General features: G+C 44.8%; 1 protein-coding gene across 1 annotated transcript; it reads left to right on the forward strand.

The window, feature by feature from the left end:
• Positions 1–390: 390 nt before the first annotated feature.
• SPATA21 (spermatogenesis associated 21) lies at positions 391–19,244 on the forward strand. Its single transcript, XM_020972902.2, has 5 exons — positions 391–991; positions 2,141–2,289; positions 9,847–9,984; positions 13,906–14,072; positions 17,993–19,244. The coding sequence occupies exons 1-4, from the start codon at positions 858–860 to the stop codon at positions 14,037–14,039; spliced, it is 555 nt and encodes a 184-aa protein (XP_020828561.2). The 5' UTR covers positions 391–857; the 3' UTR covers positions 14,040–14,072; positions 17,993–19,244.
• The last annotated feature ends 265 nt before the right edge of the window (positions 19,245–19,509 follow it).

Genomic DNA, 19,509 nt, shown 5'->3' on the forward strand with positions numbered 1-19,509 from the left:
AGAACTCTCCAGCTCTGACATTCTGTGTTCTAAGGCCCCTTCCAGCTCTGACATTCTGTTTTCTAAGGGCCCTCCCAGCTCTGACTTTGTATGTTCTAAGGCCCCTTCCAGCTCTGACATTCTGTGTTCTAAGGCCCCTCCCAGCTCTGACATCCCATGCTCTAAGGCCCCTCCCAGCTCTGACATCCTGTGTTCTAAGGCCCCTCCCAGATCTGACATCCTGTGTTCTAAGGCCCCTCCCAGCTCTGACATCCTGTGCTCTAAAGTCCCTCCCAGCTCTGACATCCTGTGTTCTAAGGCCCCTCCCAGCTCTGACATCCTGTGTTCTAAGGCCCCTCCCAGATCTGACATCCTGTGTTCTAAGGCCCCTCCCAGATCCGACATCCTGTGTTCTAAGGGCCTGTCCAGCTTGGACATGCTCATCCAGGAGTCCCTAAACTGATGAAATCATGAGTCTAGTTCCTTTCCAGGGTCCATAGAGGGCAAGTGTGCTTACCCAATGTTGCAAGACTAATGAAGAGAGCCAGAATTTCAGCCCAGGTCTTCCGACTCAGGATCCATTTGTCCTGCTGAACACACCAGCTTAATCCTTGGTTTGGGGAGAATAGAAGAGTAATGTCAGGGAGAATGGGGATAGGTGAGGGGGGAAAGGGCAGCAGGAGTAGAGACTGGTTTGGGGGGAGCAAGGGGTTAAGGAGCTCAGAGAAGAAGGACATTGTCACAACTCTCAAGAAATGCTGTTCTGATCTCTGGAGGTCAGTGAGTCCTCGGGGAAAAGGGAGTGAAATGCCTTCTTGTAGGAAGAAGAAGAATACTGCATAGCGTGGCATCTGCGGGCCTGCGGCGCCACAACCTGGATGTCAGCTATGTCCCTGAACCTAGTGTCCAAGTCTGCCCAGGCCTCGTCCTCAGCACCGGTGCCAAGCAGCCCAGAAAAGAACTGGAAGAGGACAGAGCTGCATCGGAACTCGGACAGGTCAAACAAGACTCGGTAGGAAACCCTAGCTCGGGGCATCTTACACCTGCTCCACCTCCTGCTCCTCAGCCTCGGCTCTGCCAGGCCCACAGAACTGCCCTCAGCCCCTCCCCCACCTTAAGGGCTGCCTAAGGAGCTGGGGCTCTTCTTCCTCAGTCAGCCCACAGCCAGAGCAGACCAGACAGTCAAGTCTTGGAGATCTGGAGAATCCTGAGCATCATTGGTGCGAGCCTCCCTCTCTCTGCGTCTCTAGCTATCTGTTCCTTTCTTTCCCTTGGTCTCTCCCTCTCTCTTCTCTGGATCCCTTTATCTTCTTTTCCCCTAAGCAATATCGATCTATTTTCTGTTTCTCCTCGTTTTTCTTTTGCTGTGCACTCTATTTCCTCTCTTTCCTTACCCTCTCTCCCCTTTCTTTGTCTTTCCCTCTCTCTACTTTCCTCTGGCTCTTCTTCCCTCTGTTCCTTATTTTCTAGGTTTGTGTTTCAGTCTTTGTCTCTCCTTATCTAGCTCTTTCTTCCTCTGTCTTTGTCCCCTTTCTCTATCTTTCTTCTCCATCTCTCTCTCTCTCTCTCTTTTTGTCTCTTCCTCCTTATATCTGTTTCCATCTCACTTTGTCTCAAATTTCCTTTTTCTTCCTCTCTTCCTCTCCTTCCTTCTTTCCATTTTTCTCCCCTCCCCTTTGTCTCTCTCTCTCCATCTCCTCCTTCTTTGTGTTTTTCCTTCTCTCCCTCCTCTCTTTCTTCTTTTCTCCTCTTTTCTCTCTCTTTTTCTGTCCTCCAGTATTTCCCCTGTTCTCTTGTTTCTTCTATCTTCTCTCTTCTATTTTTCTGTCTTTCTCTTCTTTTTAAAAAATCTCCCTTCCCTCCTTTGTCTCTGGCTTTCCCTCCTCTCTTCTATCTCCCCCCCTCTATATCTCTCTCTCTTCTATCTCTATCCTTCTATCTTCCCTACCATTCCCAAATCTCTCTTTTCTTTTTTCTTTCTCCCTCTTCTCTATCTCTCCCAATCTCTCTCTGACACTCAGGAGCCCCAAAGGCCTGAGCCTGATTAGGTAGACAAGGTTTCTGTCTGGAGAGGAACCTGGACTTTTCTTTCTTCCTTTTTTTCCTTTCCACTTGACCTCCTTCCCCATGACTTCAATCCTTTCCCTTTCCCTCCCCACAGGCCTATGACTGCCTCATCAATAAGAAGGCTGGAGGGTGCAACCCAACCCCTCAGCTGCCACATCTACAGAAAGGACAGTGACTTGACCCCTATTGGCTCCAGCATCAAAGAGTGGAAGGAGGAGATTCTCACTCAGAAGCAAGAGGAAGGTGAGGGATTCAGGAGAGAGCTGGGGTTTGACTGGGGGTGAGGAGAAAGAGGATTTGATTCTGAGTCAAATCTGGACCTTCCCTCTGGCTTTGCTTCTCGTAACCTGTTGCCCATGGCACCCAGGAAAAGCTAAGTTACGGAATCATATGGACCAGGTCCAATTTGGAGGCTTATCAATTAGAATCACCATTGTAAAAATCACCAGTGTTCCTCTAGGAACTTTAGAATCTGCCTTATTTCTAGTTCTCTGGCAGTATTCATTCCACTGTAATTATCAAAATAGCAAGGTAAAGGAGCAGCTAGGCGGTACAGTGGGTATAGCACCGGCCCTGAAGTCGGGAGAACCTGAATTCAAATCTAGCTTCAGACATTTACTAGCCCAGACCCTGGGCAAGTCACTTAACCTAATTGCCTCCAAAAAAAAAATAGCAAAGGAACAGAGAATAGATTGATTAAGAGGAATGAAAAGGACAGGGAAGGAGACTTGTCCCTGAGCCTGAGTAACAAGGGCATAATTGCATTTCTTCCTTACCCCCAAGGGTCTATCCCAGTCACCATCAGCTCACAGAAATCCCAGCTACATGAGTGGGATCCTAGCTCTTGAGCCTCTCTCTCCATCACCTGTTTTCTGAAGATCTGCTCCTCCCTAGATTCGAGGTGTGCTGTGGCCTCTGTCACAGCTCCTGGCTGTCACTGAGGTTGCCTTTTGGCCACCACCACAGCCACTTTTCAACAAGGTCCTGGAGTTCCTTGACTCTCACCTGGCAGGAGCTGCCTCCATCCTCTGCTTCTTGTTCATGTCCCACATTACCACCATTCAGAAGTTCCTTCTTCTTCTTTTTTTTTGGTGAGGGCAATTAGGGGTTAAATGACTTGCCCAGAGTCAGACAGCTGGTGAGTGTTATGTGTCTGAGGCTGGATTTGAACTCAGGTCCTCCTGACTCCAGGGCTGGTGCTCTATCCACTGCACCACCTAGCTGCCCCCAAAAGTTCCTTCTTCCATCTTCCTCCTGGCTCTTCTTCTTCCAAGCAACTCCTGCTCTCAGAGTTTTGTATACACATGCATCTTGGACCCACAGCATTATGAGAGAGCAAGTCCTTTCTTAATAGTACATGTTTCCTTCATCTTCCACCCCAGTAAACAAATTGGCATCTCTGCAAATTGCAGCAGACATTTATGCTCGGTCTGTAGATATTATTATATAACATCCATACATACCTAGTAGAGGTCCATGCAAAGCAGATGCAACTTACAATACGAGATTACATAATAGAATTACATGAAAAGTATGCCTAACATTCTGGGTGCTGTCCTTCCCTAATATGACCCCGTACCCACATATACTACTGAGTTTCCTGAGTGACATCCTGATCTATGTATCTTAGGGTATTATAGATCAGTTGGCTATTGGCCAAGTAATCTGGATGTTTCTGTGGTGAACCGATGACTTGTCTTCAGTATTTATCTTTTCATAATCTGTATGTAACCTGGTGTCCTCAGGCTCATTGGCCTGAGAGTCCCAATTCTGGACCCACGTGCAGTCTAGACCAAGTCAAGTCAAGTCAACAAGTATTCATTAAGCTTCTACTATATACCAGACACCACGCTAAGTGCTAGGGATACAAAATGGCAAAAGACAGTCCCCATTCTCAAGGGGCTTACATTCTAATGGGGGCGATAACATGTAAACAACTATGATATAAATAAGATGAATTAGAAATAACAGAGGGAAGGCTCTAGAATTAAGAGGGATTGGGAAAGGCTTCTTGTTGGAGGTAGGATTTTAGCTAGGCTAATAAGAGCTATCTCTTGCCCCCAAGATCAGTCTCTATAAGTGATGCTTATTTCCTTAATAAAGGAGTAGGATGCAAAAGAAGATGTGGTCTCTGAAAGCAAGTCCTTGCCCCTTGGCAAAGAATCCCCCTTTGGGTAAGGAAGAGTTGGTATCACTGCCCAATGCCCAAAGTAATACCAAAGCCTTCCTTCCATTTCCATTCGAATTTTGACCCAGATCTTCCATTTTGGGGGTCATCATCTGGGGTTAGCTATCCATCTGCAGCTGATGAATAGCCCCCCCCTTGGGAGTGCCAGTTCCTTGACTCTCCTAGATTCTCTTTGTCAAGGATTCTGAAGAACTCTCTTATAAGAGACAAAAGGTTAGGATAGATTGCCTTTTGGGGGCCACATGCAGACCTCTGGAGCTGTTCTGTAACCTGGCAAACTGTTTAGTCTTCCTACTACTTGCTGCGCGGTGGGTCTACTGGTCTACTAGCTTGTGTTCTCCTGGGACGGCAAGGTTTGGTAACAGGATTTATGCCTTCGTTGGAGTTCTTGACTATATATTGAAGCACTGTACTCTATTGCTTGTTCTTTCTGAACTCTTGGGAACCAAGGCCATAGTTAGAATGTAGCTTTCCTGCAGTTTGGTCTCCCTGTCAAATGACATATTATTGGTTTCTCTGCCACTTTCCCATCTTCTCAGACTACGAAGTACAAATCAGTAGAAAGCCATGACTCTTGCACCGTCAACCATACGATCATCAGTTTCAAGCTGGAAGGACTCCTAGAGGCCACCTGCATTTTATTTATTTTTTTAAATTTTCACATTAGTCATGTTGTAAGGAAGAATTAGAACCAATAGGCACCTTCATTTGAAAGATGAAGGAACAGTATGGGAAAAGTTATGTGACTTGCCCAGGTTCACATAGCTGGTAAAGGTCTGAGGAGGATCTGAACCTAGATCTTTCTAATTCCAAGGCCAGTATCCTGTCAGTTATATCAGAACGATAGGTATGGAGCAAGCCTATGGCACTTCTTCCGGTGACACTATATGTGCATACTGGTCTAAATCTTTTGCCTAAATCTAAATCTCAGTGCCCCTGGAATGTTCAGCAAGGCTAAATTGGCTCCAGATTTCCTATGACAGTTCAGACGACATTTGAAATACTACATTCATTTCTGGATGCCACGTTTTAGGAAGGACACTGCCAGCAATGTTTAGCCTTAAAAAGATATGACTCAGTGAGAACATGATATCTGTCTTCAAGTACTTAAAAGGCTGTCCTAGGGGCAGCTAGGTGGCGCAATGGATAGACAACCCGCCATAAAGTCAGGAGAACCTGAGTTCAAATCTGGACTCAGACCAAACACTTGACACTTACTAGCTGTGTGACCCTGGACAAGTCACTTAACCCCAATTGCCTTTAAAAAAAACTGTCCTAGAGGAAAAAGAATTAGTTTGATGCTTAATACCAGGAAAAACTTACTGTTGTTAGAACTTTTATGTCCCAAAGTAGAGTGGGCTGCCTCAAGAGGGAGTGAGCTCCCCGTCAGTGGTGGTGTCCCAGCTGAGGTTGGACGATGGTTTTTTAGGTATCGTTTCACTCTGGATAGGATGTGAAGGCTGTTAAGGTATCTTTTAGCTCACAGATTCTGGGATGGGATGACCTACAAGAATAGTAGCTACAATTCACTGTCCCTCCCCCCGCATGCCTGGGGTACACTCTCCCACAACAGGACACAGTTGGGATCCTAATTCTGCTCCCCTCCCTCATAATTTCAGACTCCCTGTACATTTTCAGAGTGGGCTGGGGAGCAGGCTTCTCATGAAGTGACTTTTCCAACGGGGTGAGTGGCTCTGCTGTGGGGGAACTCCTCTCTCAAGGGGTGAGGAATAATTCCTTCCCAAGAGCTGGACTCTTCTTCCATAGAAAGCTCTCTTCTTGGAGCTCACACTCCTCAGGGTTATCTCCTGCCTCAACTGTCTCCCTAGAGACTATGCATGTCCTGCTTTTAAAGGCTACACCAGGTGTATGGCTGGTCCTTGGGCCATCCTGTGATTCCATCACAGCCAATGAAATCGCTTCTTCACTCTTCTGAAAGGACTAACAAAGTATAAACACTTAAAAGCTCAACACTTTTGTTTTCCCTGTCATATGCCCCTTGCAATCGATAATTTTGTTAACATTCCATTGTCTCTGTTAATCAATTAATTAACATTTATTAAGCACCTACTTTGTGCCAGGCACTGTGCTTAAGCGCTGGGCACACAAAAAAAGAGGCACAAAACCCAAAACAAAACAAAAAGCAAACAACCCAACAACCCAGCCCCTGCCCTCAAGGAGCTTATATTTTAATGAGGGAAGAAAACAGGCAAACAAACAAACACGAGCAGAGCAAGCTATGTACGGGATAAATAGGAAATAATTAACAGAGGGAAGTCACTCGAATAAAGAACTGTTGGGGAAGATGGGATTTTATTTGGGATTTAAAGGAAAGGGGTTGTCAGCATGGGAATACTGTTACTTACTCTTTAAGGTTCTATATTTTCATCAAATGGGCTGGAGGGCATTCAGTTGACCAGAGCTTCCTGATCAACTTTGCTTTTCCCTAAACCCTGCCCCCTCCCCCACCAAAAAAAACCCAACACATAAGATTTCACCTGACTTTCCTGGCTTTGGAGTTAGAGTTCCTGGGTCTGACTTTGTAACTGAATTTATAACAGGTCCTACCTTTGTAACTATGGACAACTCATTTTCTCTCTTCCATCTATAAAATGAGACAATTAGACCAGATGATCTCTAAGATTCCCTCCAGCTCTGAATCTCTGATCCCATGATCTTAGATCACTTTGATTCTCTGGGTCTCTGTTTTTCCATTTGTAAAATGGGGGAAAGAAAACTTGCAACATCGACCTCAAAGGACTGTTATGAGGAATGTGCTTTAAAAAAATGTTATGGGGGCGGCTAGGTGGCACAGCGGATAGAGCACTGGCCCTGGATTCAGGAGGACCTGAGTTCAAATTCGGCCTCAGACACATAACACATAAACAGACACATAAACCTGTATGGCCCTGGGCAAGTTACTTAACCCCCATTGCCCAACCAAAAAAAAAATAATAATATAAACAAAAATTTATAGAAAAATGTTATTATGATTCCAGTCCTAAATTGTATGAGCTCATAATCCTTTCTATACCATAATCACTATCCTTACTTTCCACTTCTACCTTACTGCCCCCTCCTCATGGTCACAAATTGGCAAAAAAAAAAAAAAGATCTAGGTACTGAAAGACATCAAGGATATCTTCTTGTAGCACTTTGCATCTTCTCTCTTGAGTTTATCTATAAGACCCACATTATCATATTATTATTATGTATTATATTATTATATTATAATGTTATGTTATAATATATTATACTATTTTATACTATATTATTATACTATATTAGTATCCTATAATATATTATAAACGCATAGCACCCAGGTTTCCCCTTATGTGGGCCTCTCCCCAAAAAATATCCCATATTTGAGGCACTTTGTGGGTCAGTATCTGCTCAAAAGCATAGCTGATGAGCCCCCATTGATATGTTTTCATTCACTAGCCCAACCAGAATACATATTAATTCAAAATGAAAGATGTGTAATTTAACAGTGAAAATAAGTGGAAAGAAAAATTTCCCCACATCATCATACACATAGAGGAACGCTCTTCCTTTGATTACTTGACCATCAGTGAAGGGGAGGGAATATATATGGCCAGGGAACATGCAGGGAAGAGCATATACGTAAGGATTATATTTGGCCAGGGAAACATATGTGAAGGAAAACACAAACAGCAGAAGGAATTCACTCCTCTAATGCTATGGAGCTGCCAAGGACCCTCTGGTGACACAGTTATGTCGTCCTCTATATGGTATCTCCACTCTGCTGAGCATCTATTTTGAGCTGTTGTTGCTCTCTGGTGCCATCTGTTGGTCTTTAGCTGCAAAGCATCTTCTCCTTGGAGGGGATCTACCGACTTTTTAGCGTATAGCCCCAGTTTACAGGTTAGTTCCTTTGTGATGCAGACCCCAGGCAGCTAGCTATAGAGAAGTAGTAATGCTTTGTAAGCAAGTCTTTTTAAATCCTTTTCTCCTGACGCCCCTTTTCAGGCTCTTTTCAGTCTAAACTTTTATTTGACTTGAGTAAGAAAATTCCTTTTGGCTCCCATAATGCCTATTGTGGTCCATACATATCACAGGGGCTGAATGAAGAAAATTAAGGATTCTTAACATTTGTCTTACTTTCCTTCAGCAACCCATTCTCTTCACTATCGACACATGATAGTTGTGTTTGTGTCTTCTGGACTGTAAGCTTCACCAGGCAGAGACTATGGTTTTTATTTAAATTTTTTCTTTCTTAGTAACAAGCATAGTATTGTACATAGCGCGAATTGGGTTGAAGTGTTCCTTCTGAAGGGATAGATGGGGTGGAGAGGGACAGAAAGATCGGGGGAGATGCCATTCTTCTCTGTTTTTTTGGGGGGGGTCACTCAACCAGCATTTGTTTATTTATTCTTAATCTGTCTCTCCCACTAAGCACCCCCTCCAATTACACAAACTTAAAAAAAAAACCAACCAACAACAAAAACAAAATTCTAAAAAATAAAGTCTTTAATCTATAACTTCATAGTTCAGGAAAACAAATTCCCTTATTGGCCAGGCCTGAAAATGAATGTCTGCCCCTGTAGTTCAAGTTCATCAAGTCTCTGAGTCAGCGGGTTGTGCAATGGAATGAGATAATATTTGTAAAAAGCATTTAGCACAGTGCCTGGCATATAGTAGGCACTATATAAACACTTTTCCTTTCCTTTCCTCTCTCTACCTCAAAAGGCAAGTGGTGTGTTTCATCTTTGTTTCAAAAGAAATGAAAAAGAAATGAAAAAAAGTGAAAAAAAGAAATGAATCCAAAAGACTCATGTTTCATCATTGCATTGACAAGAGTTCTAAAGGCTTTCAAAGCTGTTTTTCTCTACGCTGTTATTATCATTGTATATGTTGTCCTCCTAGTTTTTCTTACTTTGCTCCATAACAGGTCTTCTTCGTGTCCTCTGAAAACTGTTCATTTTATCATTTCTTGTGGAACAAAAATATCGCACTACATTCAAATATCACATTTGGTTTAGACATCCCTCAATAGGAGGACATCCCCTTAGTTTCCAATTTTGGGCTATCTTAAAAAGGCCTGTTGTAAGTATTTTTGTACCTATAGGCTCTTTTCCTCTTTCTTTGACTTTTTTTGGGATATAGGCCTAGTACACACATACACACACACACACACACACCACACACATACATATATGGAGAGAGAGAGAAAGAGAGAGAGAGAGAGAGAGAGAGAGAGAGAGAGAGAGAGAGAGAGAGAGAGCAAGTGTTGGGTCAGAGGGTACAAGAGTTTAGTAACAAAAAGTTTTCCTGAATGGCTGGACCATATACAAGTGTATCTGTTTTCCTGAAGCCCCTCTGACATTTTTTTTTCCCTCTTTCATCATCTTTGCCAGTCTGATGTATGGGTGTGAGGCAGAACTTTGAAGTTGCTTTCATTTGCATATCTATCATTATCAGTGATTTAGGGTATTTTTTCATTTTGTTGCTGATAGCTTGGATTACTTCCTTTGTCCTCTGAAATCCCTCTGTCCTTATCCTTTTGACCTTTGTTCATATCCATTGGGGGAATGGCTCTCATTATTTCCTAAGTCAGCTCCCTCCATCAACTTACCCCATCTTCCCCATAGCTTTTAGAGAATATTTCAAGTTTTTCTGTGGTCCTGGAGAAATTGACATCCACAGCCTGAAGAGCATCCTATCAATAGTGGGGATACCCCAGACCCAGGCTGAGATGACTGCTGCCCTGATAAGTGCTGATGTGAATGGTAAGCAAACACTGAAGGGACCCCATCACCCTTTCCCAAGGATCCTGGCTTCCTCTCCGTTCCCCTGACAACTCCCTCCCCAAACCTCTGTCTATTTTTGGATTGACACTGTGGTGAAAAGGGCCCTTCACTGGAAGTCATTAGACCTTAGTTTTAGATCTGGCCCTGGCACTCACTCGCTTAGGATAAATTAGTGTGGAACCTTACTTAGCCAATTCATCTCATCACTCCTGGCCTCAGTTTCCTCATTTGTCAAACGAGGATTACAATGCCTGCCTAGCCCAGCTTAGACATTCACCAACTTTTCTAAATGAGTATCATAGAATCATAGAATTCAGATCTGGAAGGAATGCGTTATCAACCAATCCCTTCATTGTAGAAAAAAGTAAACAGACCCCAAGACAATGCCCCATTGGCTGGTCTCCAGCTTAGCTGGTAGGAAACCACTGTCTTGTGCATGCCTGAGCAAAGGAACTGGGTGGCATCGTCCCTCATCAGGACCCAATTTTTAAAATGCCTTGAAGCATCAAACTACATCAAGTGACTTGGCTTTTTTTTTTAATTCAAAGAAAATAGAGATAGAATGATGAAAATTTTGATGCAGAAAAATTTGAGTTCCAGCCCTGCAGAAGGAAAGGGAAGCAAAAGAAGGGGAGATATTGGGGTAGAAAACGGAGGAGGGTGGGGTTTCTGCCTTCAGAGAGCTCTCCATCTTAGAGGAAAGACCAAGTTGATGTTCAGTGTACAAAAACATGTTGGATTTAGAGTCAAGGGAGCTGAGTTCAAATCCTGGCCCTTCCACTTACTTACAAGATCACTTGAGTGACCCTGAGTGAGCAGCTTACATGTGTGGGCCCCATTTAGACTGCACGCTGGGATCTCGGTACAATCTCTAAAATGACAGAGTTGGTCCAAGATGAACTCTAAGCTTAAAACCCATGATCCTGTGTTCCCTGAGTGAGTCCCCATTGTGATGGTTGACACACAATCTCTTCATTTAATCTACCTCCTAGTCTGACCAGGACACACACAGTGTCCCCATCCTGAGGAACTTTCCATTCTGGTAGGAAGGCATAGTCCTTAACCTCAGGAAGCTCTAATTAGGTGGGGAAGGGGAGTAGCACAAATTCAGTAAGTCTCATTCATTCACTCACTCAACAAGCATTTATTAAGTGACTACTAATTACAGAGAACTGTTAAAAAGTAGAGAAGGCAAAAATAAAGTTTAGTTAAGACATGACCTTTCCCTTTATGGACCTAGGAGAGGAAATGGATAGGATTTAACCATGCTTTGAAAATAACCCATTTCAGAGATAATCAAGTGGGCAACTGGGAGGAGCCCCCAGGGGTGGGAGCTGGGACAGAGGCTTTTGTGTGAGCCTTGGGATGTTTCTGCAGGTGATGGACGCATGGATTTCAGGGACTTCCTGTCTGTCCTGACAGATACCCATTGGTTCTATCGATCTGTGGGTGAGAAGGGGCCCCTGTAGGTGAGGTCAGGGTTGGGGATAAGCCGAGTGAGCAGAAGGTTAGGGTGCTGTACAGAAGGCCCAAGGCCTGCAGAACTGGTGACCTGCCAGGGCCCTCCTATCCCACCAACCTTGTCACCAACATAGGATATAGGGGCCAGAGGAGGATTCATTCATACATTCATCCATGCAACTAACATTTATTAAGGTCCCACTGTGTACAGAGCACTGTGCTAGGCTTAAGAAGAGTGAAAGTTTAGATATAGAGTCAGGGTAGGGATGGGATAATACCCCATGCCTGTAGTTAAGGATAATACACAATTAAATGATAAAACCTAAGAAAATTACAGCTAATAAGTTGATGATGCCTTCCACTTTTCCCCAGAACAGAACAATAGCCCTTTGTCAAATATCCGAAATCCTCATACTCTTTGAAATTCTGTCCCAGTTGATAGAGATGCTAGCTTTGCCTGAAGCCTCCCTGGAAGAGATTACCAAGTGAGCCTTGGGGCAGGGAGAATGAGTGGGAGAGGGAGGGATTTGGGTGATGAAAGAAAGAGCCCTGTGCTGGGAGAGAGAAGACCTGGCTTCAGGTCCTGGCTCTATCTCTCATTACCTCCTGAACCTTAGAAAATCCACTAATCACTACTGAGTCAGAGGGTTTTTTTGTTTTTTGTTTTCTGTAAAATGGGATTAATAATCCTTGCCCTGCCTCCTTTACAGGATAGTGATAAGGATTCAGATGAAATAATAGAAATAAAAGGGTTTTGTAAAGCATAATACAAATAGAAAGCATGGTGCAATATATTTTTATGTTAGGAAAACCTGAGTTCAAATCCATCTCCTGACATTTACCCACTATGTGACCTTAGCCAATCATTCCACTTTTATGTGCTTCAAGCATATGCCCAGGATTCATCTAGTAAGTCAGATGAATTTTATATCTTTATCTCTATCCTTCTATAGCTCTCTTTTATCTCTTTCTGTCACTATATTTCTCTCTCTCCATCTCTTTCTATCTCTATATATCTCTCTATACTTATATAACTTTATATCTATATATCTATATATCTATATTTATCTATAGCTAGCTCTTTCTGTATCTATGTATCTCTATCCTTATACATTTCTCTCTCTCCCTATATATATATATATATATATATATATATATATACTATTTCTATATCCATCTCTTTATATATTTCTCTATCGCTATCTCTTTATAGCTATCTCTCTTTTTATATCTCTCTATATACTTACATATCTATATCTATTTCCATCTCTCTATTTCTATATCTCCTTATCTTTTGCTTTTGCTATATTTCTTTATCTCTTTTTGTCTCTATATCTATGTAAATCTTTATATATCCATCTCTACATCTATCTAAATCTATTTCTACATCCATCTCTCTTAACTCTTTCTATCTCTAGATCTCTCTTTCTATCTCTGTCTCTCGCTAGCTCTTTCTATCTCTTTATATCTAACTCTATCTTCAAATATCAATTCCTATTTCTATATCTCTACCTCCAACCCTCTAAATCTATCTCTTTCTCTCTACTGTCTCTAAGTATCTATCTCTCTAGCTTTATCTCCCTCTCTCTCTACCTATGTATGTATATACATCTAAAACCACAGGAACAGCCCTCTATTTGCTTTGTCAAAATTCCTCTCAGTATAAAATGTGGAATATGGGCAGCATGGTACAATGGATAGATGTCTGGCTTCAGAATCACTAAGATTTGGGTTCAAATCCTGTCTGTGAGCACATGATTCAGCTCCTGAATGGACCCAGGTAACCTACACATCTAAGATGATAAGTTACAGATGACTTGCAGACCTGCTCAGGAAAGGGAGTTCTTGTGCCAGGAATTCCCTACACCAATGAAACTTGGAACAGAGCAATGGAGTGGAGGCAGCCAGATGGTAGTGTGACTACACCACTGGCTTAGTATCAGAAAGATCTGAGTTCAAATCTCACCTGGGACACTTACTAGCTGTGTGACTCTGGGCAAGCCACCTCACCTCTATTTGCCTCAGTTCCCTCATCTGTAAACTGAGGAGGTTAGACTTGGTCTCTAAATTGATCTGGATCTAAATACATCCTCATCTAAGAATCTGAAATCTCCAGCCCAAGACCTGGACAGCTTTGTTTAGCAGTAACCATGGGATGTTGAGCACGGCTCAGAGACGGTTTCTTCTTCTGGGGCATGGGTAAAATAATATTTGCATTACTTGCCCTGTAGGTCTGTTGTGAGGAAAGTGTTTTCTCTATAAACCTTAAAGCTCTGTAAAAATAACAAGAGGCCCAGGCTCACTGATTCCTGGACTTAACAGCACCAGTCCCTTTCCTGCCCTAGTCAGTGGGCCCTTATGCATGCCCAGAATTCACATCATGGAAATTTACCAGTTGCCTTGGGGCCCAGGGCTAAATGGGGGTCTCTGATTCCCCAGTTATTATCAAAAGAAGACGAAATGCATGTCAAAGGATAAGGATCATGCTGTTAACACTGCCCGACAACCTCATTCCCACAAGAGAACCTTCTCCCGAACCTCGGACATCGGTCCACAAGAGCAAAAGGTCTTGAACATCGTGGACCGGATCAAGCAGCAAAACCGCTGTGAGCCCCCCTGCTCCCCACCTTCCCTCCTCACCAGGGTGGGGAGGCCAGCAGCCCAGGGAGACACTCCCTCTGCTCATCGGGTCAGGAGCCCAAGCTGTTCCATTCTCCCCCCAAGCAGGGCCGAGACACACCAGTTTGTGGGGTGAGGCCTTCACCAGGGAATCTTCCCTGTCCCCTGGACTAGGAGTCAGGAAATTTGGGTTCTACTTCAGGTTCTGCCACCAACTAGCTGTGTGAGTTTAGGAGAATCATTCCATCCTGTAATGCCCCCACCCTCCACCCTACACTCAATAGGCTTCAGTTTCCTCAACTATAAAATGAGAGATTTATATCAGCTGATCAGTGAGATACCTCCCAGCTCTGACATTCTGTGTTCTAAGGGCCCTCCCAGCTCTGACATTCTGTGTTCTAAGGGCCCTCCCAGCTCTGACATTCTGTGTTCTAAGGGCCCTCCCAGCTCTGACATTCTGTGTTCTAAGGGCCCTCCCAGCTCTGACATTCTGTGTTCTAAGAGCCCCCCAGCTCTGACATTCTGTGTTCTGAGGCCCCTCCCAGCTGACATTCTATGTTCTAAGGCTCCTCCTAGCTCTAACATTTTCTGTTCTAAGTGCTCTCCCAGTTCTGATATTTTGTGTTCTGAGGCCTCCCAGCTCTGACATTCTGTGTTCTAAGGGACCTCCCAGCTCTGCCATTCTCTGTTCTAAGGCCTCCTTCCAGAGCTAATACTCATTCTGTGATCTAAGGTTTATTTTTGTTCTTTCTATACTCTAAGTTTCCTTCCATTTTAATTAAATCCAATCTACTAAACATTAGGTACTCATTATGTGTGAAACACTATGGTAGTTTGCTGGGCATACAAAGATAAAAATGAGATTATTCTTATTCTCAGGAAGCTCATATTACATTGGGGGGATGACAATATGCACAAAGATAAGTAAATAGGAAGAAAATTGGGAGTGGTGTAGGGAAGTACAAAGAGGGAAGGGAGGGGAGACAGTGAAAGAGAGCAAGAGAGAAAGAGTGGGAGAGATAGATAGAGACAGAGATGGGAGGGTTGGGGTGGGGCCGAGGGAGCACACATTGTCTGCTACTGAACCAGGGCATCCTAGAGGAAGTGGCAATTAAGCTGAGGCTGAAGGAAGATGTGGAAGGCAGTGGTGAGAAGGTTGTGCATTCCAGGCACCAGGGAAGATCTGTACAAAGACAGAGATCAGACGGGGCACGCTGAGCCATCCAGCTGGACCGCAATGTAATGTTGAGACAGGTGTTTTATGAAATGAGGCTGGAAAGACACATTGGAGTCAGATGGTGGGGAGCCTAAAATGCCAGGCTGGGCTGTTTGTATTAGGGAACCCCTGAAGGTTTCTGAGTAGGAGACTTAAGCAAATTAGACACGGCTGGGCCTGTGTTCTAGGAAGATTCTATTGGCAGTCACATGGAGGATGGACTGGAGAGGGGAAAAGACAGGAGACAGGAGACCAACTAGGAAGGCAGTGCAGCAACCCAGGCAAGAGGTGAGGGAGGTATGAAAAACAGCACCTGGCACACAGAAGGAGCTTAATAAATGCTTGTGGACTGCTTGATGACTATGTAAATGCAAGAGATAGTGTAGATCGAAGATTGACAAGACATGGCAATTCATTTCATGGGGGGAGTAAGGGAAAAGGTGAAGTCCAGAATGACTCCAAGGTTATGCCCCTGGATGACTGAGAAGATGGTGGTGCTCTCAGCAGAAACGGGGAAGTTGGGGGGAGGGGGAGTTTAATGAAAAGGACATCTCCATTTTGGACCTGCTGAGTATGAGAGGCTCCCTCCCGGTGGAGCTGTCCAACAGTCAGCAAGTCATGGGCATCTAGATCTTCACTAACCTACAGGAGCTGAGAAAGCATGCAAAGAAAGGAAAGAAGGGGGCCTGGACAAAACCTAGGGGAACACCCACAGTCAGGAGGACAGGAAAGAGGCCATGGGTGATCCAGCAAAGGAGCTGAAGACCTTGAAACTCACTGCTCTTCTAAGACTAAGACTTACCTGTGTGACCTTGGGAAACTCACAGGATCTCTCTATGAGCCCCTTTTGTGCTCTATACAATGACTAGATTCTGTAAGTCTGTGCTCCTGTGATACCGAAGAGTGCTCAGACACTTAGGGGATCATCTAGGGGAGAGGAGAACAGAGGAGAAGAAAGTCTCCAGGAGGGATATCTAGGCAATGTAAAAACAAAAGATCTGAGGGGGCAGCTAGATGGCTCAGTGGATAGAGCACCGGCCCTGAAGTCAGGAGGACCTGAGTTCAAATCCAGCCTCAGACTAAATGCTTGACACTTATTAGCTGTGTGACCCTGGGCAAGTCACTTAACCCCAATTGCCTAAAAAAAAAAATTTAAATTAAAAAAAAAAGATCCAAGGGGCAGCTAGATGGCACAGTAGATAAAGCTCCGGCCTTGGAGTCAGGAGAACCTGAGTTCAGATCTGGCCTTGCCACTTATTAGCTTGTGTGACCCTGTGAGCTACTTAACCCTATTGCCTAGCCAAAAAAAAAAAAAGAGGGCTGAGAACAGGGCACTGGGTTTGGCAGGTGAGAGAATGTTGGGAACCTTGGAGAGACCATTTTCAGCAGAGGGCTGGTAGGTGGAAAGTGGGAAGCCAGGTTACAAGGAGGCAAAGAATGAATAAGCAATGAGAAAGTAATGGCGGTGGATGTGGACTGGAGGAACTTGGCAATTAGAGGCAGAGAACAAACTGGGAAAGATATGGGCTGATCGCTTGAGAGGAATGTGGAATCAAGTGAAGGTTTGTTGTTAGGTTTGTTTTTTTAGGTGCTCCTATCTTTTTGTTTTCACATTGTCTAGATTTTCCTATGTGCCTCCTCTTCTCCCCTCCTAGAGAGTCATCTCTTAAGATGAATAATTTTTAAAAGAAAAAAAAGAAAAAAACTTAAAACAAATTTTTTAAAGGATAAAGGAGACTCAGTAGATAGGGAGAGATTAAGACTGAAAGAAAAAGGAGTGATCTCGGGAAGAGACTCTCTGCAGACACTGACCTCAAGTAGTGGGATTGGTTTTAGCAGGAAGAGACCACTTCTCTTCCTCTGAGAGGACAGCAAAGGAGTCAGGAGCCGGGAAGACGTGGAGGTAGCTTCCAGTATGTGTGTGAGTGAGTGGGAGAGGGGGAGAGATCGCAGGTCCACAGCTGGAAGGGACTTCAAAGACCACCTAGTCCGACCTCATTTTGCAGATGAGGAAACTGGGAGGTTCTGTATTTTGACTAAGATCAGATAGTCAACAAGGATTTATTAAACTGTGGCAAACCCTGGGAAAGGTGGCTAGTGGTGTTTCATCCTCCAGAGAGAATCTAGTGTCTTTAAAGTGTCAGATGATAGAAAGAGAGTGAGATGAAGATATCTGGGAGGAAGGAGTTTGCTCACGAAAGAGAATGAAGGGTTCTAGTGAGCCGAGTGGAGGTTCTAGCACTGACTTTCTATGTTCTAGAGTACCTCCCAGCTTTGAGAGTCCATGTTCTAAGGGTCCTTCCAGCTCTGTTATGCTATGTTCTAAGGGCCTCTCAGATGTGACATTCCATGCTCTGAAGTCCCTCCCAAAGATGACGATCCATTTCAGCTCTGATATACTACGCCTTCAGATCCACCTCGGCTCTGATATTCCACATTCTCAGTCCCTTCCAACTTTGACACATTATCATCTGCTTTATTTGAGGTTCTAAGCTTCCTCTTGCCCTTGGGTGGAGATGTGAGGCCAGTGGGGTCTCTGTAGCCCCATGGGAGGAGGAAGAACTCCCAGGGACTCTCTGCATTAGGCGCCCCACTTGCTTCAAGAGGAGGAAGTGTTGAGCACAAGGGACAATTTGGGTTCAGGGCCAGATAACCAGCTACCTCTACAGTGGCTTTCTCCCTCTCTACCAGCTGCCTTCCTGCAGAGTCCTTACGTACCCCAGGCAACCAGCTATCTGCTGTGCCCCCCGCTAGACAAGAAGGCAACCCGTCGGAGGCAGGGGTCTCATGTCGTTTTGGAAGAGTATAAGCCCATTGACCTGACCACTGACTTCAGGACCTTCTTTCAGATGGGACCCAAGGGAGGCAGGTGGGCCTAAATGTCAGGCACTCCTTATCTCCCCCTGGTCCTGGAAGATTAGGAGCTGGAGCCTAGCTTCTCAGGAAGGGGGCCCAGTGATGGGGCCCTGGATGGGCAACTCTCTTCAAGTCCCTGCCCTTGCCTCCTAACCTTGCATCTGAGATTGAATTAACTCTTCTCCAAATGACCAGCTCTGCTTCTTCCTATTCTTTTTTTCACTCTCCCTCCAGAGAATACTGGTCCCCCTTCCTTCCCTGCCCCACCCATTCGCCTTTCTCTACAGGGAGCTCAACCCCACTCTGTAAGTGGCTTGCCTCAATGCACACATGACAAGAGCTGCAGGGAGTCCATGGCACCCTTCCACCCCTTTGACTGAGGCTCTTCCCAGCCCTGGGGACCTCAATATCAGGTGCTCTTTGGTGCCAATCTACCTGTTCAGCCCACCCGGCCAATAAACAGAACCGTGCTGATCCTCATCTCCTGGTTGCCAGTGGGTAGGGTCTTTGTGTCCACCATCAGACAGGGGGCTTCCTGAGGATAGTGACTACCTCCCCTTCTCAGACTGAAATATCCCTGAGGGCAGGGAACTGACTTTCCATTAGATTTGAGGCCTCCTAATGGTGAGACCCAACAAAAGGGTCCTCCTCCTGAGGAATTCAGTCCAAGCAGCTGCTTCAGCAATAGGGCGTCCAGTGCGGCCCCCAGCAGCTTCTGCCTCTCTTCTTCCTGGGCTGGTGCATCCCTCCCCTATAACCCACTGCCACCACCAATCCCCAGTTAGGCCTGGGCAAAGAAAGGTTCCCCTGGGAGCTGGAGCCCTGGGAGCCACCTCTAGACAGTCTTCACTCGGGATCCCAAGGGACAGCACTAGCTCCCTAGCCTCTTACTGTAGACCACCTCTGTCCCTCCTAAATGCTCCACCATCCACATCTACCACCTTGACTTCGCAATAACTAGACTATTTGTTTTTCTTTTCCAGAGGGGAGGGGGCAGTTAATGATAATTATTACTAATGATAATAACAGTTTCCATTTCTATAGAACTTGAAGCTGGTGAAAGGACTTAAGTTCAAACCTTATGAGGACTGTCTGGAGGAAAAGGGTGGATGGGGGTGGGAAGAGAGGGTGTGTGTTTAGCCTGAAAAAGAAAAACCCAAGGAAGGGGTGTGTGGGGCGGGGTGGGGGGTGTCAGTGGATAGAGTACTGGAAAACCTGAGTTCAAATTCTGCCTTAGGCACTTGCTGTATGACTCTGGGCAAGTCACTTCACCTCTATCCTGCCTCAGGTTCCACAACTGTAAAATGGGGACAATAATAGCACCTCCCTCCCAGGGTTGCTTCAAGGATCAA

The sequence above is a fragment of the Phascolarctos cinereus genome, unplaced genomic scaffold (assembly GCF_003287225.1).
Source record: "Phascolarctos cinereus isolate Bilbo 61053 unplaced genomic scaffold, phaCin_HiC Scaffold_726;HRSCAF=1367, whole genome shotgun sequence".
In the NCBI taxonomy this organism is placed as follows: Eukaryota; Metazoa; Chordata; class Mammalia; order Diprotodontia; family Phascolarctidae; genus Phascolarctos; species Phascolarctos cinereus.